This window comes from Panthera tigris, chromosome D3 (genome assembly GCF_018350195.1).
Source record: "Panthera tigris isolate Pti1 chromosome D3, P.tigris_Pti1_mat1.1, whole genome shotgun sequence".
NCBI classification, from domain to species: domain Eukaryota; kingdom Metazoa; phylum Chordata; class Mammalia; order Carnivora; family Felidae; genus Panthera; species Panthera tigris.
The window spans coordinates 13,792,982-13,813,117 of record NC_056671.1 but is presented as its reverse complement, the minus strand read 5'-3'; the positions used below and the strand labels follow the sequence as shown (position 1 = coordinate 13,813,117).

Genomic DNA, 20,136 nt, shown 5'->3' with positions numbered 1-20,136 from the left:
AGGAACACTGGCTCTGAATTCTCCATTTAGCAAGAAAGAGCCTCGACTTGATATTTCAACTCCCCAGGGCTCCGGTGGTAGCAGCATCTTTAAAAATCATCCCTTCTTTTGATATTTATTTAGCGCCTATTAGATATCAGACTCTGTGCGAGACTCTGAATATGCAAGCCTGACTAAACCAGACTAGTCCTTCCTTTGTGTATCTATAAACCTCTAAATTTCCTTCTAATTCAATGCCTGGTGATTTATTAGTGATTCTCTCTCTCTCTCTCTCTCTCTCTCTCTCTCTCTTTCACACACACACACACACACACACACACACACACAAATGTAAGCCCCGTGACACCTACTTTTTTATGTTCTTTAGCTCCTATAACTATACCTAGCAGATGTTCTGCACTCAACAAATGTTTAATTAATGAACAAATGAATGAATGAATGAATGATTGTCTTCGGGGGCAATGCTTGGCAAACCAAGGTTCTCAAGACTAGGTTTGGACAACCAAGCAACAAACTAACAAAACCAACCATGGTTTTAAACTTGGGCTTCTAGTGTCCCTAAAACCATCAGAGATCAAGAGAGTAAGTTCTCTCTCATTACATTTCGAGGATCATGGTTCTGGCCCCAAAGTCCCAGCCTAGCATCTTCCCTTTTTTCTACATTTCCCATTTTCCTCTCCATTCTTTTCTCTCCAGAGCCGTCAAGTTCTCAGCCAAGCTTATGGGGCAGGCAATGGCCAAGAGGGTCAAGGCGACCATCCTTTATGCCACAGAGACGGGCAAGTCGCAGGCCTATGCTAAAACCTTGTGTGAGATCTTCAAACATGCCTTTGATGCCAAGGTGAGTAGGGGGAAGCGCCAGCTCCCTGGCCCCCGTGGTATGTGTAGTTGGAAGGGGAGAGAGTGGAGTCAACAGAGAAAAACCTTTGAGAATGGATGACAGCACATCCCGGGGTAGCCATCAACACACATATGCACATCCACCTAAATTTCAGGGGACTTTGATGTCCTCTCTTCCCATGACCTTCTAGGAGTCTAGGAGTCCACAAAATGAAACCCCATCCCAGAGAAAAATCTTAGAGGGTTTATGAAAAAAAAAAAAACCATTCTGGGGTCAGCTTGGGAAGCTCTGCATTAAACACAGTTCAGTGGGTTTCTTTGCTGAATGACTTCTTGGAGGCTTGAATTTGCAAGTCTGTATGGCTGACCCTTGAAAAACATCGGGGTTAGGGGCACTGAAAATCCACATGCATCTTTTGACTCTCAAAAACTTAACTACCAATAGCCTATTGTTGACCAGAAGCCTTACTGATAACATGAACAGTTGATTGACATGTTTTGTATGTTACATGTATTATTACCATATTCTTACAATGAAGTAAGCTAGAGAAAGGAAAATGTTATTAAAAAACCATAAGGAAGAGAAAATGCATTGACAGTACTGTATTTATCGGAAAAAATCAACGTATAAGTGGACACACACAATTCAAACCCATGTTGTTTTAGGTCAGCTGTATTCTAATCTCCCAATGAGAAGGGGATAGAATATAAACATGTTTGTGCATGGCTCACTTATTTTTAAGGAGCCTCTCGGAAGACTGGGCTTCCCTAGAACCTACTTGGAGAAATGTGGCCCAAGAGATGCTAAGATAGAGAGCAATAATCTTCCTTAAGGCAGGGATCTCGGACTTACTTGGCCCAGGCCCCATACTGCTGGAGGGAGGATTAGCAAGGAGACTGAGCAGACCTGGTCAGATCCAGCCGGGCCATTCCCAGCCTAAAAGTGGTCAAGAAGATTCCCAGATCAGTTGGTTATAATAAGCCCAACGATCTCAATCAAGATCTGTCTCTATTAGCAGCCAACCCCTTCCACCATTGCCCCAGGTTCTTTGTGGTCCTTTAGGCCACTGTGACTTTAGAAAGGTCCCACACTACCAAAAAGCTTTTCGTGCTACCCACTTGAGCCCATTGAAATAGTGACACCCAGAACTTTTGGTTCTTCTTCCAAAGGAGATGGCTCAAGATGACTCATCTTTTTCCTCTCTCTTCTTCTCCTTCACTTTTTGTTCTCTCTTACCTCTTCTCCTTGTCACCACCTCACTTCCTCTCTCCCCACCATCCCTTCCCCCTCACCCACCTAGGTGATGTCCATGGAAGAATATGACATTGTACACCTGGAACATGAAACTCTGGTCCTAGTGGTTACCAGCACTTTTGGCAATGGCGACCCCCCAGAGAATGGGGAGGTAAGACGAGCTTTCACCTGTTCTAGCATGTTCCCCATCAGGGGGAAGAAGGAGGGGCCTCAGTTACACCTGCCGTTCAGTTAGCAAATCCTCCCAGAGCCTCAAAGCCCACGACTTGGATTTGGATCCAAGTTCACAAAGATTTGGGACAATTCCAAGACCTCAGCCTATTGGTGCCCACTGATGAACCAATCTTTAGTGACAATGCTGTTGCCTTAGTGAGCTACTTCTTTTGGAATGGATGCTCCCATTAAGAGCTTGGCATCCCCTGCTCCAGATGAGAGAAGTAGAGTCAATACTACTTGGCAATGAGGAAGAATGAAATACGGCCTTTTGTAGCAACATGGATGGAACTGGAGAGTGTTATGCTAAGTGAAATAAGTCATACAGAGAAAGACAGATACCATATGTTTTCACTCTTATGTGGATCCTGAGAAACTTAACAGAAGACCATGGGGGAGGGGAAGGGGGAAAAAAAGTTAGACAGGGAGGGAGGCAAACCATAAGAGACTCAAAAAATGAGAATAAACTGAGGGCTGATGGGGGGGTGGGAGGGCGGGGTGGGTGGGTGATGGGTATTGAGGAGGGCACCTGTTGGGATGAGCACTGGGTGTTGTATGGAAACCAATTTGACAATAAATTTCACATTTAAAAAAATTTGTAAAGAGAAAGCCACAATGGGGATTTGTGTGCTGGGAATTGGGGGTCCACACACTGTAGCCCTTTTTTCAGCTGGCCCTTTCACGCACATCTGCTGCCCAGCCTGAACCCCTAACCATCTCTAACATCCTGGCCCCCAGAGGCATCAGGCTCCTCTTTTACCGGCCAGGACCCCAGATGCTCAGTGCCCTACCCTATTCTGGGTTCATAGACCCATGCTTCACATTTTACTCCTCTCTTGGCTTCCAGAAATTCGGCTGTGCTTTGATGGAAATGAGGCACCCCAACTCCGTGCAGGAGGAAAGGAAGTAAGTGAATGACCCTCCAGGGTCACATGACATACTCTGTGGGTAACTGAAGATTGTCTTTTGGCATCTGGGGTTCACATTTGGGTTCTGGCTGGGTTTTGTGACCTAAAGCCCCTTTGTGAGCAATTTTAGCTGGTGGGTGTCTGGAGTCCACTGGGGCTGATATTTTGGCTTCTCTGGTAACTTCACAGCCCATGTCTCTGTTTCCTTGTCCATACAAATACTTGCCTTAACTTCTTGTAAGAATCAAAGGAGAAAATAGATGTAATAGCTATAAGCGTCTTATGAAAACTTAGAAGCCCTATGTAAATACCAATTCTTATTATCTTTCCCCTTTGGAAACCTACATTCAAAAACAGCAAAAGTGAGCTCCTTTCCCTAAAACTTTTCCATCAGACGCTCATGGTGGAGTTGTAGCTAATGTAGAGGTTGAGTTCAGTAGATAACGTACCTCATAAGGCAAAAATGAAACAAAAAAAACCTGTAGCCAAAAGACATTCATGCTGAAATTGCATCCCAATGTCAGGTTGGGTTCTAAAGATATTTCCTAAGGTGACAAATACCTGTAATGATGACCACCCTTGCGAAGCCTGTAAGTCCCCCCTAAAGTAGGCAACATATGGCGTGTGCGTGTTGAGCTGTCTTTCCATTAGGCCAACACGGCGTCTCCTCCAGTGTGGAGCAGAGCAGACACCACAGCTGACTGGTGTTTGGAGACGGCGGTCTGCGGAAAACCTCTCCTGGGTTTCTCTTAGCCAAGCACCTGTTGCGAAACTCACATACATTCGTTCCATATCCAAGGGACAGCTGAGTCCCTCGTGATCGGTCATCTTTGACCATGAGCACCTTAGTCCTCGCTCTCCCTGCCCTTCTTTCCCAGGTGGCCATCACAGGCTCCCCCTCCCCCCTCCTTCAGGGAGAGAGAGGGCACCATCCATTCTCCCCTCTAGGTACCCGGAACCCTTGCGTTTCTTTCCCCGTAAAGGGCCTCCCCTCCCCCAAGGTGACACAGAAGTCCATGGTCTGGCTGCAGCCCGTGACAGCCAGCAGAGGTAGAGTGCGTGTGTGCATGTGTGTATGTGTGTGCATGCGTGCATGTGTGTGCAGGCGTGCGTGTGTGTGCACATGCATATGTGTGCGTGTGCATATGCGTGCGTATGTGTGCAGGCATGCATTATGTGCACGTGTGCGTGCATGTGTGTGTACATGTGCATGTGTGCACATGCATTCATGCACATGTATATACCGCGTTCATATGTGCATGCAGGCGTGTGTGTGCAAGGCGTGTGTGATTGTGCACATGTGCACACATGTCCGATGCCCGAGCATCCAAAGCCACCTCTGGGTATCAAGGAGACCTGCATTCTAACCCAGGCTGTGCCACTAACTCACTAAGCAGACTTGAGCAAGGCGTTTGACCTCTCTGGACCTCAGTCTTTCTCATCTGCCAAATGGGGAGAACCCATCTCTGCCCTGACCACCTCTGGGACTTGTTGAGAGGATCAAAGGATAAAAACAAAGAGGAAAGCATTTGGAAAAACCTCAAACCTCATACAAATACATGTGCTGTTATTTTTAACCCACAACCATCAACCATCCCTCCCACACTAACGACACAGCCACCCCCTGATATGTTGCATGACTTATTTGGAGAAGTGACTCAGTGTGAGACTATTTTAGGGCAGAAAATACACTTACATATATTTAGAACTTTCCTGATGCTGGAACAAAAACTTTGAAGAACATCCAGCTTAGAAACCCTGCTGCCAGAATGCACAGTGTCTTTTTTTTTTTTCTTTCGTCTTCTGCACTCATATTTGTTAAGCTGTTGTGTTTTGGTTTTGGTCTCTTGTTTTGGGGGGAGTTGTTCTGTTTCGTTTTTTTGGTCTGGGGATTTTTTTTTGTTTTGTTTTTATTTTGTTTTTGCCTTGTCTGAGAACAAACCTTACCACTTTTAGAGGAAAACGGGGAAACTGGATCTTTTTTTGAAGTCTCAAAGCTCCTGAGCCTCTCGTGCTGAGGTCTGAGTTCCAGTGACATCTTCCTTCCCCTTCAAAATCGTTTAATAAGGAATTCAATCTCTTTTTATGCCATGTCTCAGTGCGGAACGTTTTCCACATTGACTTCAAATGGGAAATGTGACAGATCCTTGAAACATCCAAGGACCATAACTTGATGAAGAGAGAGTATTGAATGGGAATTGTCCAGCACAATCCAATGAAACTTTCTAAATGCTGTATGTCTGTGCCATCCGATAGGGCAGCCACTAGCCACACGTGGCCCTTGAGCACTTGACACGTGGCCAGTGCAAGTGAGGAACAGAATTTTTAACTGTATTTATTTTGAATCAATTTAACTTTACTTTTAAATAGCCACATGTACAGGCGCCTGGTGGCTCAGTTGCTTAAGCGTCTGACTTCGGTTCAGGTCATGATCTCACAGTTTGTGGGTTCGAGCCCCGCTTTGGGCTCTGTGTTGTCAGCGCGGAGCCTAGAACCTGCTTCGGATTCTGTGTCTCTCTCTCTGCCCCTCCCCCACTCTCTCTCTCAAAAAATGAATAAACATTAAAAAAAGTTTTTTTTTAAATAGCCACACAGAGATACCAGAGTGGACATCACCAGTTAGTTCCTGGCTACTCGAAGTGAGGTCTGGGGATCAGCAGCATTGGTGCCTCTTGGATGCTTGTTAGAATGCAGAACTTTAGGCCCTGCCCAGATCTGCTGAATCACAATCTGCACTTTCTGGGGCGCCTGGGTGGCTCAGTCGGTTAAGCGTCCGACTTCGGCTCAGGTCATGATCTTACAGCACATGGGTTCGAGTCCCTCATCCGGCTCTGTGCTGACAGCTCAGAGCCTGGAGCCTGCTTCAAATTCTGTGTCTCCCTCTCCCTCTCTTCCCCTCCCCCGCTCATGCTCTGTCTCTTTCAAAAATAAATAAACATTAAAAAAATTTAAAAAAAAAAGAATCTGCACTTTAACAGCATCCCAAGATGATTCTTGTGCTTGTTAAAATTTGGGAAGCAACGAAGCGTTCTCTAATGGTTAGGGGGTGGTCTGATCTATTCGTGACTTTTTTGCCAATTAAATCGTTTTGGCTGTCTGGCTCTCAAGATCCCTGAGTTGAGTATGGTCGGAAACCTCTTTAAATACAAGCGGGGTCATGTGCAGATGGCTAGCTCTAGTGGTGGGTGAGTAAGTTTATCCATTCTGGAAGAGTCCATGGAAGTGTTATGGTCTCAACCAACATGCAAGAGAAGGTCCTTGAAACAGGACCTCAGGAGGAGGTTCCAAGCCAGAGCTCACAGGGTCTCTTCTGTTTTGGCAGGAGCTACAAGGTCCGATTCAATAGTGTTTCCTCGTATTCTGACTCCCATAAATCATCAGGCGACGGGCCAGACCTCAGAGACAACTTTGAGAGTGCTGGACCCCTGGCCAACGTGAGGTGAGCAGGGGTCAAGGGCCTCAGGGAAGCCATCTTGGGGAACTGGATTTAGTTGCAAAGTGGGCTTAAGGTTCCTCCCTTGTCTTCCTGTCCGTCTCTTGAATAACCAGCTGCACTCTAGCTCTCTGGGGATTCCCCTCGCCCCATTAAAGCACACTACCCAGACCCCTTCCTATACACACTCTGTCAGAGCCCCATCACCCAAATCTCGCCCCGTCATCAGCACATCATTTGTGCCGAAGGATGTTAATCCCTGGAAATCACTCAGTAAGCTGCCCTTCCCAATGATATGTTACACCTAATAGAAACTTCTGGAGACACCCTGCCATGCCCCAGTGGCTCTCAACCTGGGACACACATCAAAATCATCTGGAGGTGTTTGCAATATACTGATAATCAAGCCCCATTTCCAGAGATTCTGATGTAATTGGTCTAGAATTGGGCAAGTATTGCCTTTTTTTTTTTGTTTAATTTCCCCAAGTGACTCTAATGTGCAGTCTGGTTCAAAAATACTGGCCTAACCCCATGTTTACCAAAGGGCAGTGGTCACATACCAAGAGCTCATTTTATATGGGATACGGGCAGATATTTTATATTTCAACAGTTGGGAATGTGGTCCAATGAGCATTTAGAAAGAAAGAAAACTGCAGATCCCTGGTTTCACAGATGTTTGTGAAAACAAGGTTGATGTCCACTGAGTATCCGGGCCTGGCCACAAATCTTTCCGACCTTTGCTAACCGAACCTTTTCCTACCTGCTCAGGACAGTGCTCAGTAGATGGTACACATCACGAGGGGTCCTGGATATTGAAGTCTTATGCCCAGTAGTGCACGTTGTGATAGACTTTATTTTTTCCAAGTAGTTTTAGGTTCACAACAAAACTTAGAGGAAGATACAGAGAATTCCCATATATCCCCTCCCCCAACAGAAACAGCCTCTTCCACCAGCAGCGTCTCCATCCAGAGTGGTCCATTGGTACGGTTGATGAACCTACACTAACACATCATCATCACGCAAAGTGCATAGTGTACATCCGGGTTCACCCTTGGTGTTATTTTCTATGGGGTTTGACATCAGTGCGTTGTTTTAGTTTGACATTGAAACACCGGTTTTGTGCTTTGACAGCCGGACCCGTTTTTCTCTTGTTGAATCTATCACGGCTCAGAGCAGGCATTGGCAAGCTGTAGCCTGGAGACCCAATCCAGCCTGACCACTGTATGTTTTTACACAACCCATGAGCTGGGAGTGGTTTTTGCACTTGAACATTGGCAATTCACTTGAGGATAGAAACCATTACCGTTGAACCCCAATTAAGCAAAATGCCACCCACCCCCCCAAACAAGGAACCCCAGTCTCATAGGTAGACATATTATTAAAAAATCATCCTCAATAACTGTAATAATAATTTTTTAAATGTTTATGTCGTCAATAAAAACGTGCAGGAATTTGTTTTCTGTCTGTTATGAAGGCATCCACATAACAGCTTCGATTTTGTTTCTTGGCCTAGAAACCTAAAAATATTTACTCTCTGGCCCCATGTCTAATAAGTTTGCCAGTTCCTGGTTTGGAGGCTTAAAATGGGAAGTTTGAAACCCCAAGGTGAAGGTCATAATGGAAACGTGAGTCTAGGAGATGACTGGGAGGCAGGTCTTTAGGTGCATCAGGAAACGTATTAATGCATGAATTACCCGAACCACCTGCTAGTGAACACAAGTGGTTTTGATGAGGTGGTGAAGACAAATTCAAAGCAAGCTAAACAGTGGTAATAAGTAAATAATAGTATCAGCCGTGGTCACATATGGTGACGTCGTGAACGTAAACTTCGCATGTTTGAGGAACAACGGCTTAACCACAAAGCCATTACTCGTGCTGGGAATTTCCAGTCTCCACTGGGCCGAGGTTAAGGGGGGCGTGGCTTGGGAAGGAAGTTCCTGGCCCCCCTCCAACCAGTCCACTCCTAGTTATCAGCTCTCCTGTCACACCATCACCCTTGGAGGAAAAGGTGAGGAACCCACCTCCAGGAAGGGCATGAGAGGGCAGGTGGGGGAGGGGGGCTGCGGGGGCAAACACTGCCTAATCCCATGTACTTTCTTTAGAAAGCCTCTACAACCAGGGAAAGAAGGGCAGGAGAGGAGAAGAGGCCCAGAGAGGAAGCATGCATGTGGGATTAAAAGAAGCAGATGTTAACCCATGCTAACCTTCACCTGACCCGTGAGACCCCCGGAGCCATGTCAAGTGCATTCTCCAATGACAGAGAGAATGGGAGTCCCTTCCCAGATTCCCCTCCTCCTCTCTGCTTCCCCCATCTCAATCTTTCGCCAGCCTGACCCCTTCATTCTAAACAAACGGATTGGGAGGCACAGGCAGAGACAGTATGGAATAGCTCACACAGATCCACGCCTGGGCTTGTCTGAGATGACAGTCTCCAGCAGAAAACTCCAGGCTAGGAAAGACGTGGGGCGGGGTGTTCTCGTCCCACTTGTGTGAACCTGTCACTTCTGCCCCAGTGACGTCGAGACCCACAGCCAGGACCAAGTGTCAGTCGGACAGCGAACTAGCAAGAGCGGCCATCTGACACACAGCCCTCCCCTTCTCATACCTCAGTCAAGGCCACCCCACCTTCCCAGAGAGGAAAATCTCATTAACCTGACCCCCGCTGATTCCAGCAGCCACGTTTTCTTGGTGGTACCTAGGCAGAGAGGGTTTGTGAGGCAAATCAATGTCAGAGACATTGCAAGGGGTGGAGTCAGCATCTTTATAAATCTTCCAGCCCCTTGTAGAAGCACCTGTTTACACACCAACATTTGATGTGGGTTTTTTTAAGTTTTTATTTTAATTCCAGTTAGTCAACGCACAGCGAACATTTGACGTGCTAATGACAAGGCCTTCTGATCTCGTTAATGCAGGTCCCTGAGGACTTCTGTGTTATGGTTTTCATTACCTGTGTACTTAAAACTAATCTGCTTGTGTCCCTTGTAGAATTCAAGCCCTCCCATAAAATAGACTAATTTCTCCAGCTTAGAAAGGGGCACACAAGACACAGCCAATGGTTCTGGGTCATCTCTATCCCCAGCTCATCCTCCATAGGACCATTGGGAATTTTCTCCCGAGGATGGTCATACCTTGCAGAGACCAGAAGGAGAGGAGAAGAGGCCCCAAGGGCTCCCAGATTTTTTTAAAATGGCCTAACCCAGGTGGGCTTGGGGCTGTCTGACCACCATGGGCTAATGGAGATGCTTCTGGAGATGCCAGATGTGTTAGTCTGCTCAAGCTACTGTAACAAAATATCAGAATGGGTGGCTTCGACAACAGAAATTTATCTGCTCACAGTTCTGGAGGCTGGAAGTCCAAGATCAAGGTGCCGGTAAGATTGGTCTCTGGTGAGGCCTCTCTTCCTGGTTTGCAGACGGCTGCCTTCTTGCTGTGCCCTCACATGGCCTTTCCTCTGTGCACATTCAGAGTGAGAGAATGCTATTGGGTGTTTCTTCCTCTTCTTCTAAGGACACAAGTCCCATTGGACTAGGGACCATCCTTATGACTATATTTAACCTCAGTTACCACCTTAAAGTCCCCATCTCCAAATACAGCCATATTAGGAGTTAGGGTTTCGATATATGAATTTAGGGGAGACATGGAGTCCATAAAACCAGACGCCCCTCATGCCCCACAGTCCCCTAACACAGACCATCTCTTGTCTCCTCGGCAGGTTCTCCGTATTTGGCCTTGGCTCCCGGGCTTACCCTCATTTCTGCGCCTTTGGACATGCCGTGGACACCCTCCTGGAGGAGCTGGGAGGAGAGAGGATCCTGAAGATGAGGGAGGGAGACGAGCTCTGTGGGCAGGAAGAGGCTTTCAGGACCTGGGCCAAGAAGGTCTTCAAGGTAACCACCTGCCCAGATCCCAGAGACCCAGGGGGAGAAGTCATGACCCCCCGAGACCTCCAAAGACAGAGTGCCTACCCCATATGAAATAGAAGAAACCTGAGAGAACTTCTGGTATTTCCCCACCGTGTGTCCAGCCAGGATACAGCTTTAAACAACTCAGATGAGTTTGGGTGGCCTTAAAACACACATTCTTCACCCAGAATCTGACCTCCTGCATCATGGGCAAGGAGTTGGTCTATAAAGCATTGTGCTCTTGGAATTTCAGAGCTGGGAGGAATCCATCCCTCGCTCACATTTGGTAGACAAGTAGACAAAAAAACCATAAAGTAGGTTAGCCACACCAGGGGGCTGTGCCTCGACCTGGAACTCAGATCTCACCGATTTGTCTACTTTGACATACTTATCCCTCTTGAGCTAGATCTTTGCTGACCAATGCAGGAGCTGCAGGCCCTATGTGCTATTTAAATGTAAATGTGAATGAATTCACATTCAGTAGGATGAATGGACAAGTGAATATAGTATGTCTCTACAGTGACATATTATTTAGCCATAAAAAGTATAAAGAACTTATACCTGCTACAACATAGCAGGTGGATGGACCTTGAAAGCATTATGCTAAGTGCAAGAAGCCAGACACGGAAGGTCTATGATTCCGTTTAAATGAAGTGTCCACAATAGACAAACCCATACAGACAGAAATTAGAGTAGTGGTTGCTAGGGGTTTGGGGCCATGAGAGTGGGAGTGAGTGCTGACAGGTACAGGGTCTCTTCTGGGGGAGGAAGATGTTCTGAAACCAGACTGTGGTCGTGGTTGTGCAACTTTGTAAATACACTCAAATCCACTGAATTGTACATTTGAAAGTGATGAATTTTATGTTACGTGAAAAATTTCTAGGGGCGCCTGAGTGGCTTAGTCATTTAAGCATCTGACTCTTGATTTCGGCTCAGGTCACGATCTCGCGGTCATGAGATCAAGCCCACGTTGGGCTCTGCTCTGATAGAGTGGATCCTGCTTGGGATTCTCTCTTTCTCCCTCTCTCTCTGCCCCTCCTCCCCCTCTCTCTTTCAAAATAAATAAATAAACATTTTTTAAAAAGAAAAAATTTGCATATATATATGTACATAGAAATAATTAGGTGATTAATTATAATATATAATATCATATATGAAGACAGAAATGTTATATATTGCATAATTGCAGAAACATATTGATATTACATAAAATAATTAAATATATTTATATACTATAATAGATGTATAAAATTTTAATTTTTCATTAAATATGTAACTCTAATATACACATATTAAATAGAATTTAAAAAACTCTATTTAATATACACATATTATATAGAATTTAAAATCTCATTCCTTGGCTGTGTATTTCATGTTTTCAGCAGCCACAAATAGCTATTGGTTACTATATGAGACAGCACAGAACATTCCCATCATGATGGAACCTCGTATTGCACAGGGCTATTCTAGACATGAGGTCACAGGGGAAGAAATGCATAATGGCCTTCTATCTGCATGGGGGCATGATTTGATTGGCCATCCTGGGAAAAACGGAAAGCCATGAATACGGACCTGCCACCTGTCACCTGCTCCTTCCTCCACCCTGGAATGCATTCTCTTCAGCAACCCCAGGAGAAAGTGGATTAGGTAGCTGCCTATCATCCAGTTGGCATTTTCCGTCCTGCATGTAAATGCAGATAGAAAGAGGGGAAACTGAGGCCCCTGAGCTAGAAGGATATTTATGGGGGGAGGCTGTGTCCATAAGCCTCTTTCTGGATTTCTTCCTAGATGAGGAGAACTGAGATAACTCGGCTCTTTTTACCTTGAGAAAACTATGGTTCTTGACTTCGTCAGCTAACTTCGATTGAACGCCCCAGAGTCAGGGTCTGTTACAAGCCCCTATACCCTTTGGTTATCACCGCCCCCCTCCCATCAAACTCCCAGTCCTGACAACCACTAATCTACTTCCTGTCTCTGGGGAGCTGCCTGTTCTGGACATTTCATACGAATGAAATCATATAATATGTGGTCTTTTGAAACCGGCTCATTCACTTAGCATGTTTTCAAGGTTCGTCCACATTGCAATATATATATTAGTACCTCATTGCTTTTTATGGCCAAATGATACTTTGCTGTACGTATATATCATATTTTGGTTAGCCATTCATCAACTGATGGACATTTAGATTGTCTGAAAATCAACGCAAGGCCAAAAAAGGGTTAAATCTGCCCTTAAAGCTTTTTAATTATCCGTGGCTTTTATTCCAAAAACCTGAATTCCAAACAGTAATTCTTAGGACCACTAAAGTCGGAGAACTTATGAACTTGGCAAAAAAAAAAAAAAAAAAAAAAAAAAGGAAAAGAAAGGAAGAAAATGTCATATGCAGGTATTCAAACATTCAGTATGCTCTGCTTTTAATGTAATTTTTTAAACCTTTAGAGGAAGATGGATGGGAAATTCTAAGGTGTTTATTTTCTTTTTTAATGTTAGGTCTCTACAAATATTGGTTTTAGGAATAAATGACGTAGAAGTTACATGTTAAGTAGAGGTTAAATCCTAAACTTATTAGTAAATATGATATGTCCAGCACATCAAAGGCGTTCAAAAAATACTGGATGGATTAGTGGATGGATTGATGGATGATTGGCTGGCAGGTATGTGGGGGGATGGAGAGATGGCTGGGTAGGAGGGTAGATAGATGGAAGGAGGGAAGGAAGGAAGGGTAGATGGAGAGATGGACAGATGGATGGATGAATAGATGGAAGGAAGGAAGGAGGGAGGAGTGAGGAAGGGAGAGTAGAAAGAAGGAAGGAAGGAAAGGAGGGGGAGAGAGGAAGGAAGGGAGGGAGGGAGGGTGGAAGGAAGGAGGGAGGGAGGGTGGAAGGAAGGAAGGAGGGAGGGAGGGTGGAAGGAAGGGAAGGGAAGGAAAAAGGAAAATAAAGGAAAGGATGGGGGAAAGAGGAAGGAAGGAAGGAAGGGTAGATGGAGAGATGGACAGATGGATGGATGAATAGATAGAAGGAGGAAGGGAGGGAGGGAGGGAGGAGTGAGGAAGGGAGGGAGGAAGGAAGGAAGGAAGGGAGGAGGGAGAGAGGAAGGAAGGGAGGGAGGGAGGAAGGGAGGGTGGAAGGAAAAGAAAGGAAAGAAGGGGAGAAAGGGAAAGGAAGGAAGGGAGGGAGGGAGGGAGGGAGGAAGGAAGGAAGGAAGGAAGGGAAAGGAAAGGAGGGGGGAGAGGAAGGAAGGAAGGAAGGAAGGAAGGAAGGAAAAAGAAAGGAAAGGAGGGGGAGAGAGGAAGGAAGGAAGGGAGGGAGGGAGGGAGGAGGGAGGAAGGGAAGGTGGAAGGAAGGAAGGGTAGAAGGATGAATGGGTGGGTAGGTGGAGGGATGGAAGGATGAATGGACGGATGGGCGGATGAATGGATGGATGGAGGGATTCATGTCATGATTTGGAGCTGCTGGTGGAGAGTCCCTCTTGGCTGAAAGAGGTCACCGGAAGCCCTGTGTGTGCCACAGGCAGCCTGCGATGTGTTCTGCGTGGGAGATGACGTCAACATTGAGAAGGCAAACAACTCCCTCATCAGCAACGACCGCAGCTGGAAGAGAAACAAGTTCCGCCTCACCTACGTGGCCGAAGCTCCGGAACTTACACAAGGTACCTCTCCCCCCCGCTCCTGGGGAGGCACGCAAGACGGGGGGGGGGGGCAGGAAAGCAGGAGTTCTCACCTCCACCCACTTAGAGGAGGTGGGTTTCATTACTTACCTTTCGCGCAATCCTCTCAAAACAAGTCTACTGCCAGCGCCCCCCCCAACCCCTGCTCAGCCAGGCGTGTCCTTGGATGTCCCTCCCTCCAGCAGGAGGATGTCACTCTGACCTCTTCTTCTCAACTCAGCTCGACCAGATTTGCTTTTCCTTGGCATTCTCCACAGCCGGCACCACCACCCCCCCCCCAGAGTCTTTTCTTTCACCTCTTGGCTTCACTCTGGGGGACAGTGGAAGTGTGAAGAGAGAGTCAGTAGAAGCTGGAAGGTTTGCACCGACCACAGTTTAACCCCATCTCAGGAAGACTGTTGTTTTGCTCCCCGCAGGTCTATCCAATGTCCACAGAAAGCGGGTCTCGGCCGCTCGACTCCTCAGCCGCCAAAACCTTCAGAGCCCTAAATCCAGGTAGGAGCACCTTTGGTTGGCTCGGGGTTACCCCCCTGTGCTCCGGGGGTCACCCACGATCGGGGCGGAGAGTGCTGGTTGGCTCGGGGGACTGGCTTCCCCGTCACTATTCCAAGTGCCACGGAGACCCCCCCTGCTGCCTTGCAGCATCGAGATTTTCCTGCTTTCCCTTTGCCAAGCTCGGACCTAGAAGGTCCAGGAACGGAGGTGGTGGCGACCATCGCGGAAAGCAGAGACAGGAAGGATTTATGAGGCATTTTTGATATAGACCGCACCCTTGTCAGACTGCTAATGTGCATCGCACCCCAGCATCCCGGTCAGAGAACATTTCCTCCTTGTGGGTCCTTCTTCTCTGTGGAGTCTTGAAAACTGGCTACCCGGACTCCGTTGAAATTCCTCTGGGACGACAGGAGGTTCGTCACCTCACAAAACAGCCCGCGCTGTGTTTCGAAGTGCAGGTTGTTAGAGATTATCTTAGTCTCGCTATGACCAGAGGGCATCTTCCTAGCACTTCATTTTGACCCCGGTTATACTCGAGCGACACCCAAACCAGATTCAGTTCTTCCAAACGAGAGACCCGCTAAGAGCCAAAGCCACCAACCAGCCTCTCCTGGGGTCTTGATTCCTTCCCGTCGTTCTTCCTAAGGCCTAGTTTCCCGAGCCTTTCGCTTTCGTCAAAGGACATGCTGTGCCCTGCGGGGGATGTCATTGTCAGACCTGGTCACAGTGCAGTGGAGGGCCTGTCGGAGCTGCCACATGCCCCGAGGCTCTTATAACCTTATAACCACCCCCCCCACCCCCGTTTGAGCGGGACACCCTGAGGCCGCCCAAGATGTCAGGCGTTGTCCTGATTGCCACGCTGCTCTCGCATTAAGCTTGCACCCTTGCTGCTCTTAGACATCAAGTGTTTTCAGAGTGATGGAGCCAGGTCCGTCCATCACTGTCCTTGACTAAATAGTATTTGTGGCCTTAATGAAGTCCTTTGCATTGATCCCTATTGAAAGGCATTTTTTTTTTTCACTTTCCAGTTACAGCCCACAACGCTCTTTTGAAATCTTGATTCTTTGCACATCGCATAGTGCAAAGAGTAGGCTCGCAAGCTGGACAGTCCTGGGTTCTGCTGCACACCAGCTGTGTGACCGTGGCCAAAGTCACTCAGGGCCTCGGAGCCCCGTCTCCTTACGTCAAAGGAGAGTGGTGGCCATAAAGATCGCTGATGGTTAGCTCGTGCTTTCTGTGTGCTGAGCACTGTGTCGAGTGCTCTCTGTGTGGGATCTCCCAGAACTCTTTGACCAGCCCAGGAAGTAGGTGCTCCTCTGATCATGAAGAATGGCAATCAGAAAATGCAAGTGACTTTTCCAAGGTCATGCAGACTCGGTTCTCTGACTCCAAAGTCTGTATGCTGGACGGCTCCACATGTGACCTCAAGAGCATTGCAAAGCCGTTGTATTAAGGACAAGGTGCACAAGGCAGCTAGCATATCATACGTTTCCCTTCTCTTCCTTGTCTGTCCCAGCATCAAACACCTGCAAATTTAGTATGCATGCTTTCTACGTGGGCTCCAAACCTCTGATAAAGTTACCAGCAGGATGAAGCCCCCAGAGCTCTCATGTTCTCTCTTAGCTCCTCAAGCATGAAAGAAATGGATTGGGAAATTAATCCCTTTGAATAATTAGTTAAATGCTACATTCGGAGCATAATGATCTCTGATATAGGGAGGGACTCTGTATTTGAAATACGCACCCTACTTCCCAGTCTGCCCTGTGGAAAGCGATGACTTTGGTAGCCCAGAGGAGAAGGGACCGAGAATCCACTGGAAATTTCCTTTAGCAACAAGCTCTGAAAAACCAGATCACAAAAATTACTCCCTAAACCATAAAAAGCAAGGTCCTTTGCAAATGTTCTGCATGCTAAGTTGGACCGAGTCCCAGAATAACCCCCACTCACCTCTGGAAAGGACAGCTGACTCTATGCTGAGGGAGAGAATACTTCAGCAAGGTTAGGACCTGGAACGTAGTATTAAAGTCAGTCATGAAGGAGCACAAAAAGAATCCGATTGTATACAGGTGTCTATGTCTTTAGAAACACAATCCGTAACACTACCTCTTTTCAGGCTTACTACCGTCTCCAGCTTTATAAGTTGTTGGGGTTTTTTTTTTAAAGGATGATTGAGTCAAAAAGTATGATACTCTCTCCCATTTTCCCCCTGCCCAAGTCGGCACAAAGTCACGGTTTTGGGGCCAGGAGGCCATGAGCAAGATATCACAAATCATTCTCCGCCCCACAGACCCTTAATTGCAGGCAAAGTGACCTGCAATTCCTCTTCCTCATCGAAAGAGAAATATGACCACGGTCACTGCCTGGCCAGGAGATACACTCTCTAGGTACACCAATTAGCAAACAATAGAGAAGCAGATATAATGGAGTGGTAATGGGTAATCGGGTTGGGTGATCTTAAGTCCCAGATGTCAGAAGGAGGAAGGAAGACACAGGGTAGGCTTTAGAAAGGAAATGAGGGCAAAGGAGGAGCGTCTAGGCAGAGGTTGGCAGGAGCCAAGGTGCAGCAGGGGTCCTGAGCCCTGAGGCATCGTGGAGGGTGGCAGGACATTACAACGGACAGTTCCTGGTGGGGGAGCTCTCGATTCGTGTCTCGCCTCGGATGAAATTGCTTCTCTCCAGCTTTCCCACTTCGACAGAGAACATCGACATTTGGCTTAACCCAAAAACTCAAGCGTCCATCTTGCCTCCTGCCCCTCCCTTACACTGCACATCCAGCTCACAGCCGGTCCTCTGGTCCTATGGGACTTGACTTTCAACTTCGTCTCAGACCTACAGCTGCCACCTGGAACAAAGCCGTGTTCATCAATGGTATTTGTCTCCTTGTGTCTTGGCTTTTCTCTCAAAGATACGTTTCCAAACAGCAGCCAGACCAGTCTTTTAAAAACGTAAATTGAATCCTCTGCTGCTTCAAGCCCTTTAGTGGCTTCTCACTGGATTGAGGAGACCTTCAAACTTCTTGCCATGACAGGTCATGATGAGGCCTTTGTGATCTGGCCTCTGCCCGGCTCTCTGATCTCCTTCTCCCACCTCCAAACACTCCAGCCTTCTTTCCCTTCCCCAAACGTGCCACACCTTTTCATACCCCAGGGCCTTTGCACATGCCCACTCTTCCCAAACAGATCTTTGCATGTCGCCTTTTTCTCTTTGTTCAGGTCTCTGCTGACATGTGACATCACAGAGGGCTCCCTGACCATCCTTATCTGATGGTCACTTGGCCCGCTGCCCCCAGCCCATCACCACCCACCCATCCACATCACCAACCCCCTCCGAGACCTTTTTAAGTTGCTCCTCAATGAGAATAGAACACTTTGTTGTGTGTCCATCACTGTCTCACCAGTGCCTAGAACAGTGCCCGGCACTCAGTATAAATTTGCTAAACGAATGAAACTTGAAACTTACAATATTTACTCTTTACACTGAAGAATGAAAGTAGCTATTTTTTTTTCCATTTAATGCTGGATGTTAGCTGACTGTTGTTTCATCTGCGAGCCCGTCAATGCCAAGCACACGTGTGTGTTATGCTTCTGTGTGTGGATATAAATCACAAGCAGTGGATACTCTGGAGGAGGGGATGGTGAGGCTCCAAATGACTGCTACCTTCCCGTCCCTCCCTTTCTCCCCTTCCTCTGTACTTCTCAATGGCCCATATGTGTCCCAAGCTTAAAAAAAAAAAAAAAAAAAAAAAAAGCTTACAAAATCCTATACAATTCTTACAAACCCCTCCCCCCCCCCAACTGAGATTTCAGACAACTGGTCTCCAGGTTAGTGCAACTGGGGAGGGGTTGGGGGGAAATCTGCTGCCCCCACAAAGTCTCAAGGACCAGCCCATCAGGGTGTCCTGGGGCCACGCAGCCATTCAGCGCTGGGCTTAGGAAGTCATGCCTGATCAGAGGCTTGCAGAGTCCCCTGGGTTAACTTCCCAGCCTGGGGCACAGCCTGGGCCCACCCAGCTAACCTGCCAGCTGCCTCCCCATTCCTGCCCCTTGGCGGCCTGACCACCTTATGTCACATTCAGGAGGACTTGGGAGAAATGACTGTGAACGTGAGCCAGCTCAGCAAGTACGGGTCCTCCGCATTTCTATTTTGTACCGCCCAGAACGGAGGCGAATATACTTCTGAAAGAAATCGTGATGATCTAGGAGAAAGTGGGAATTGATTTGCGGGCCTTTCAAAGGCTTCCTGTGGTTGGCGCGAGAGGCTCCGAAATGAGCAGCCCCACAGCGCCCCCTGCTGGCTCTCAGCCTCTGCTAATTCCCATCGTGGAACTGGCAGGAGGTGATGATGTCTTTGCTCTCCAGGAACCAGAAATCCCTATGAACTCAGAGCAGAATCAGTCGTGCAAGTCCTTATAATTGACAAGATTAGTGTCCCAGGGATAGCAAAATCTGTCCAGGAAAAGAGAATGGGACCCCAGACCCTGACAACACCATTCACAATTTCAGCCATCAATTTCCCCACCAGACTAAGGACGGGGGTGCCTTGCTTCAAGAAAATACTTGCAAAAGTGAATGTGCCAGCACAACTCTTTTTAATAATGGTGGCTATTTGCAGCACAAAAGGCTTCTTGGGTGTGCCAGAGACTCCTTTAAATAGCGAGTCCCATTGATCTATTCAAGTGTTGATTTACATTCTGTGGAGAATGTAGAAACTTCACATTGAATACGAAGGGTCTCTATCAACTGAGAACCAATTAGCAACGAAGAAAAGCAGGTCGAAATGCAGACTCAAAGAGTGCGAAGAATCTGATTTTCAAAGTGTGATGGGGCCCCCAAGTTTCCAGGTGGATCTGTACTAAAACTTTGTAAAGGACCAGAATGATCGTAGTCTGTGAATTCATTCTTGAAGCCTTCACTTGGCATACGCCTTCTGCCCTTAAAATTCAAAAACCAATGCAAAAGAGAAGTACCTGACAGATATAAATAAATTTCTCTCTGCGTTTTCTCCTTAGATCTCTCAAACTTATATTGGTGGATTTGCACATAACAAAGACCAGTTATGTTTCTCATTTCCATGACAATATGGGGACCCTCCACTTACAGAAGAGGGGTGGAGCTTGGGATTCCCAGGAGAGCCGGCATTACACAGAATGGGGACTCAGGCTACCTTGGCTCCAATGGGGTAGTGGTTCCTGGGAGAACCCCAATTAGTACTGAGAACAGAGTCTGTTATGGCGGCTGGTTAACCCTGGGAGTCTGAGGTCTCTTCATCTAATAAATATTTCTTGAGTACCAACGATGTGCCACGCACGGTCCTATTTGCCAGGAATAGAGCAGTGGAGAAAACAGATTCCTTGCCGTCCAGAATTTACATTGCCCTGGAGGCCAGGGGGGCAGGCAGGGGGCCAGACCACAAACCACATG

General features: G+C 47.1%; 1 protein-coding gene and 1 long non-coding RNA gene across 2 annotated transcripts in view; one reads left to right on the top strand and one right to left on the bottom strand.

The window, feature by feature from the left end:
• The window catches only part of NOS1 (nitric oxide synthase 1), a 112,626-nt gene that overhangs the window by 78,841 nt on the left and 13,649 nt on the right, over positions 1-20,136 (top strand). The window contains exons 14-20 of the mRNA XM_042962140.1: positions 697-841; positions 2,142-2,246; positions 3,156-3,214; positions 6,539-6,655; positions 10,362-10,536; positions 14,065-14,203; positions 14,638-14,716. Coding sequence (XP_042818074.1) covers positions 697-841; positions 2,142-2,246; positions 3,156-3,214; positions 6,539-6,655; positions 10,362-10,536; positions 14,065-14,203; positions 14,638-14,716 — 819 coding nt within the window. The remainder of the gene's footprint in view (positions 1-696; positions 842-2,141; positions 2,247-3,155; positions 3,215-6,538; positions 6,656-10,361; positions 10,537-14,064; positions 14,204-14,637; positions 14,717-20,136) is intronic.
• Positions 13,934-18,288, bottom strand: LOC102962518. The gene is made up of 4 exons (XR_006209884.1): positions 17,479-18,288; positions 16,664-16,722; positions 16,460-16,555; positions 13,934-14,144 (listed from the first exon to the last, which is right to left on the bottom strand). It is a non-coding gene; the product is annotated as an uncharacterized LOC102962518 (long non-coding RNA).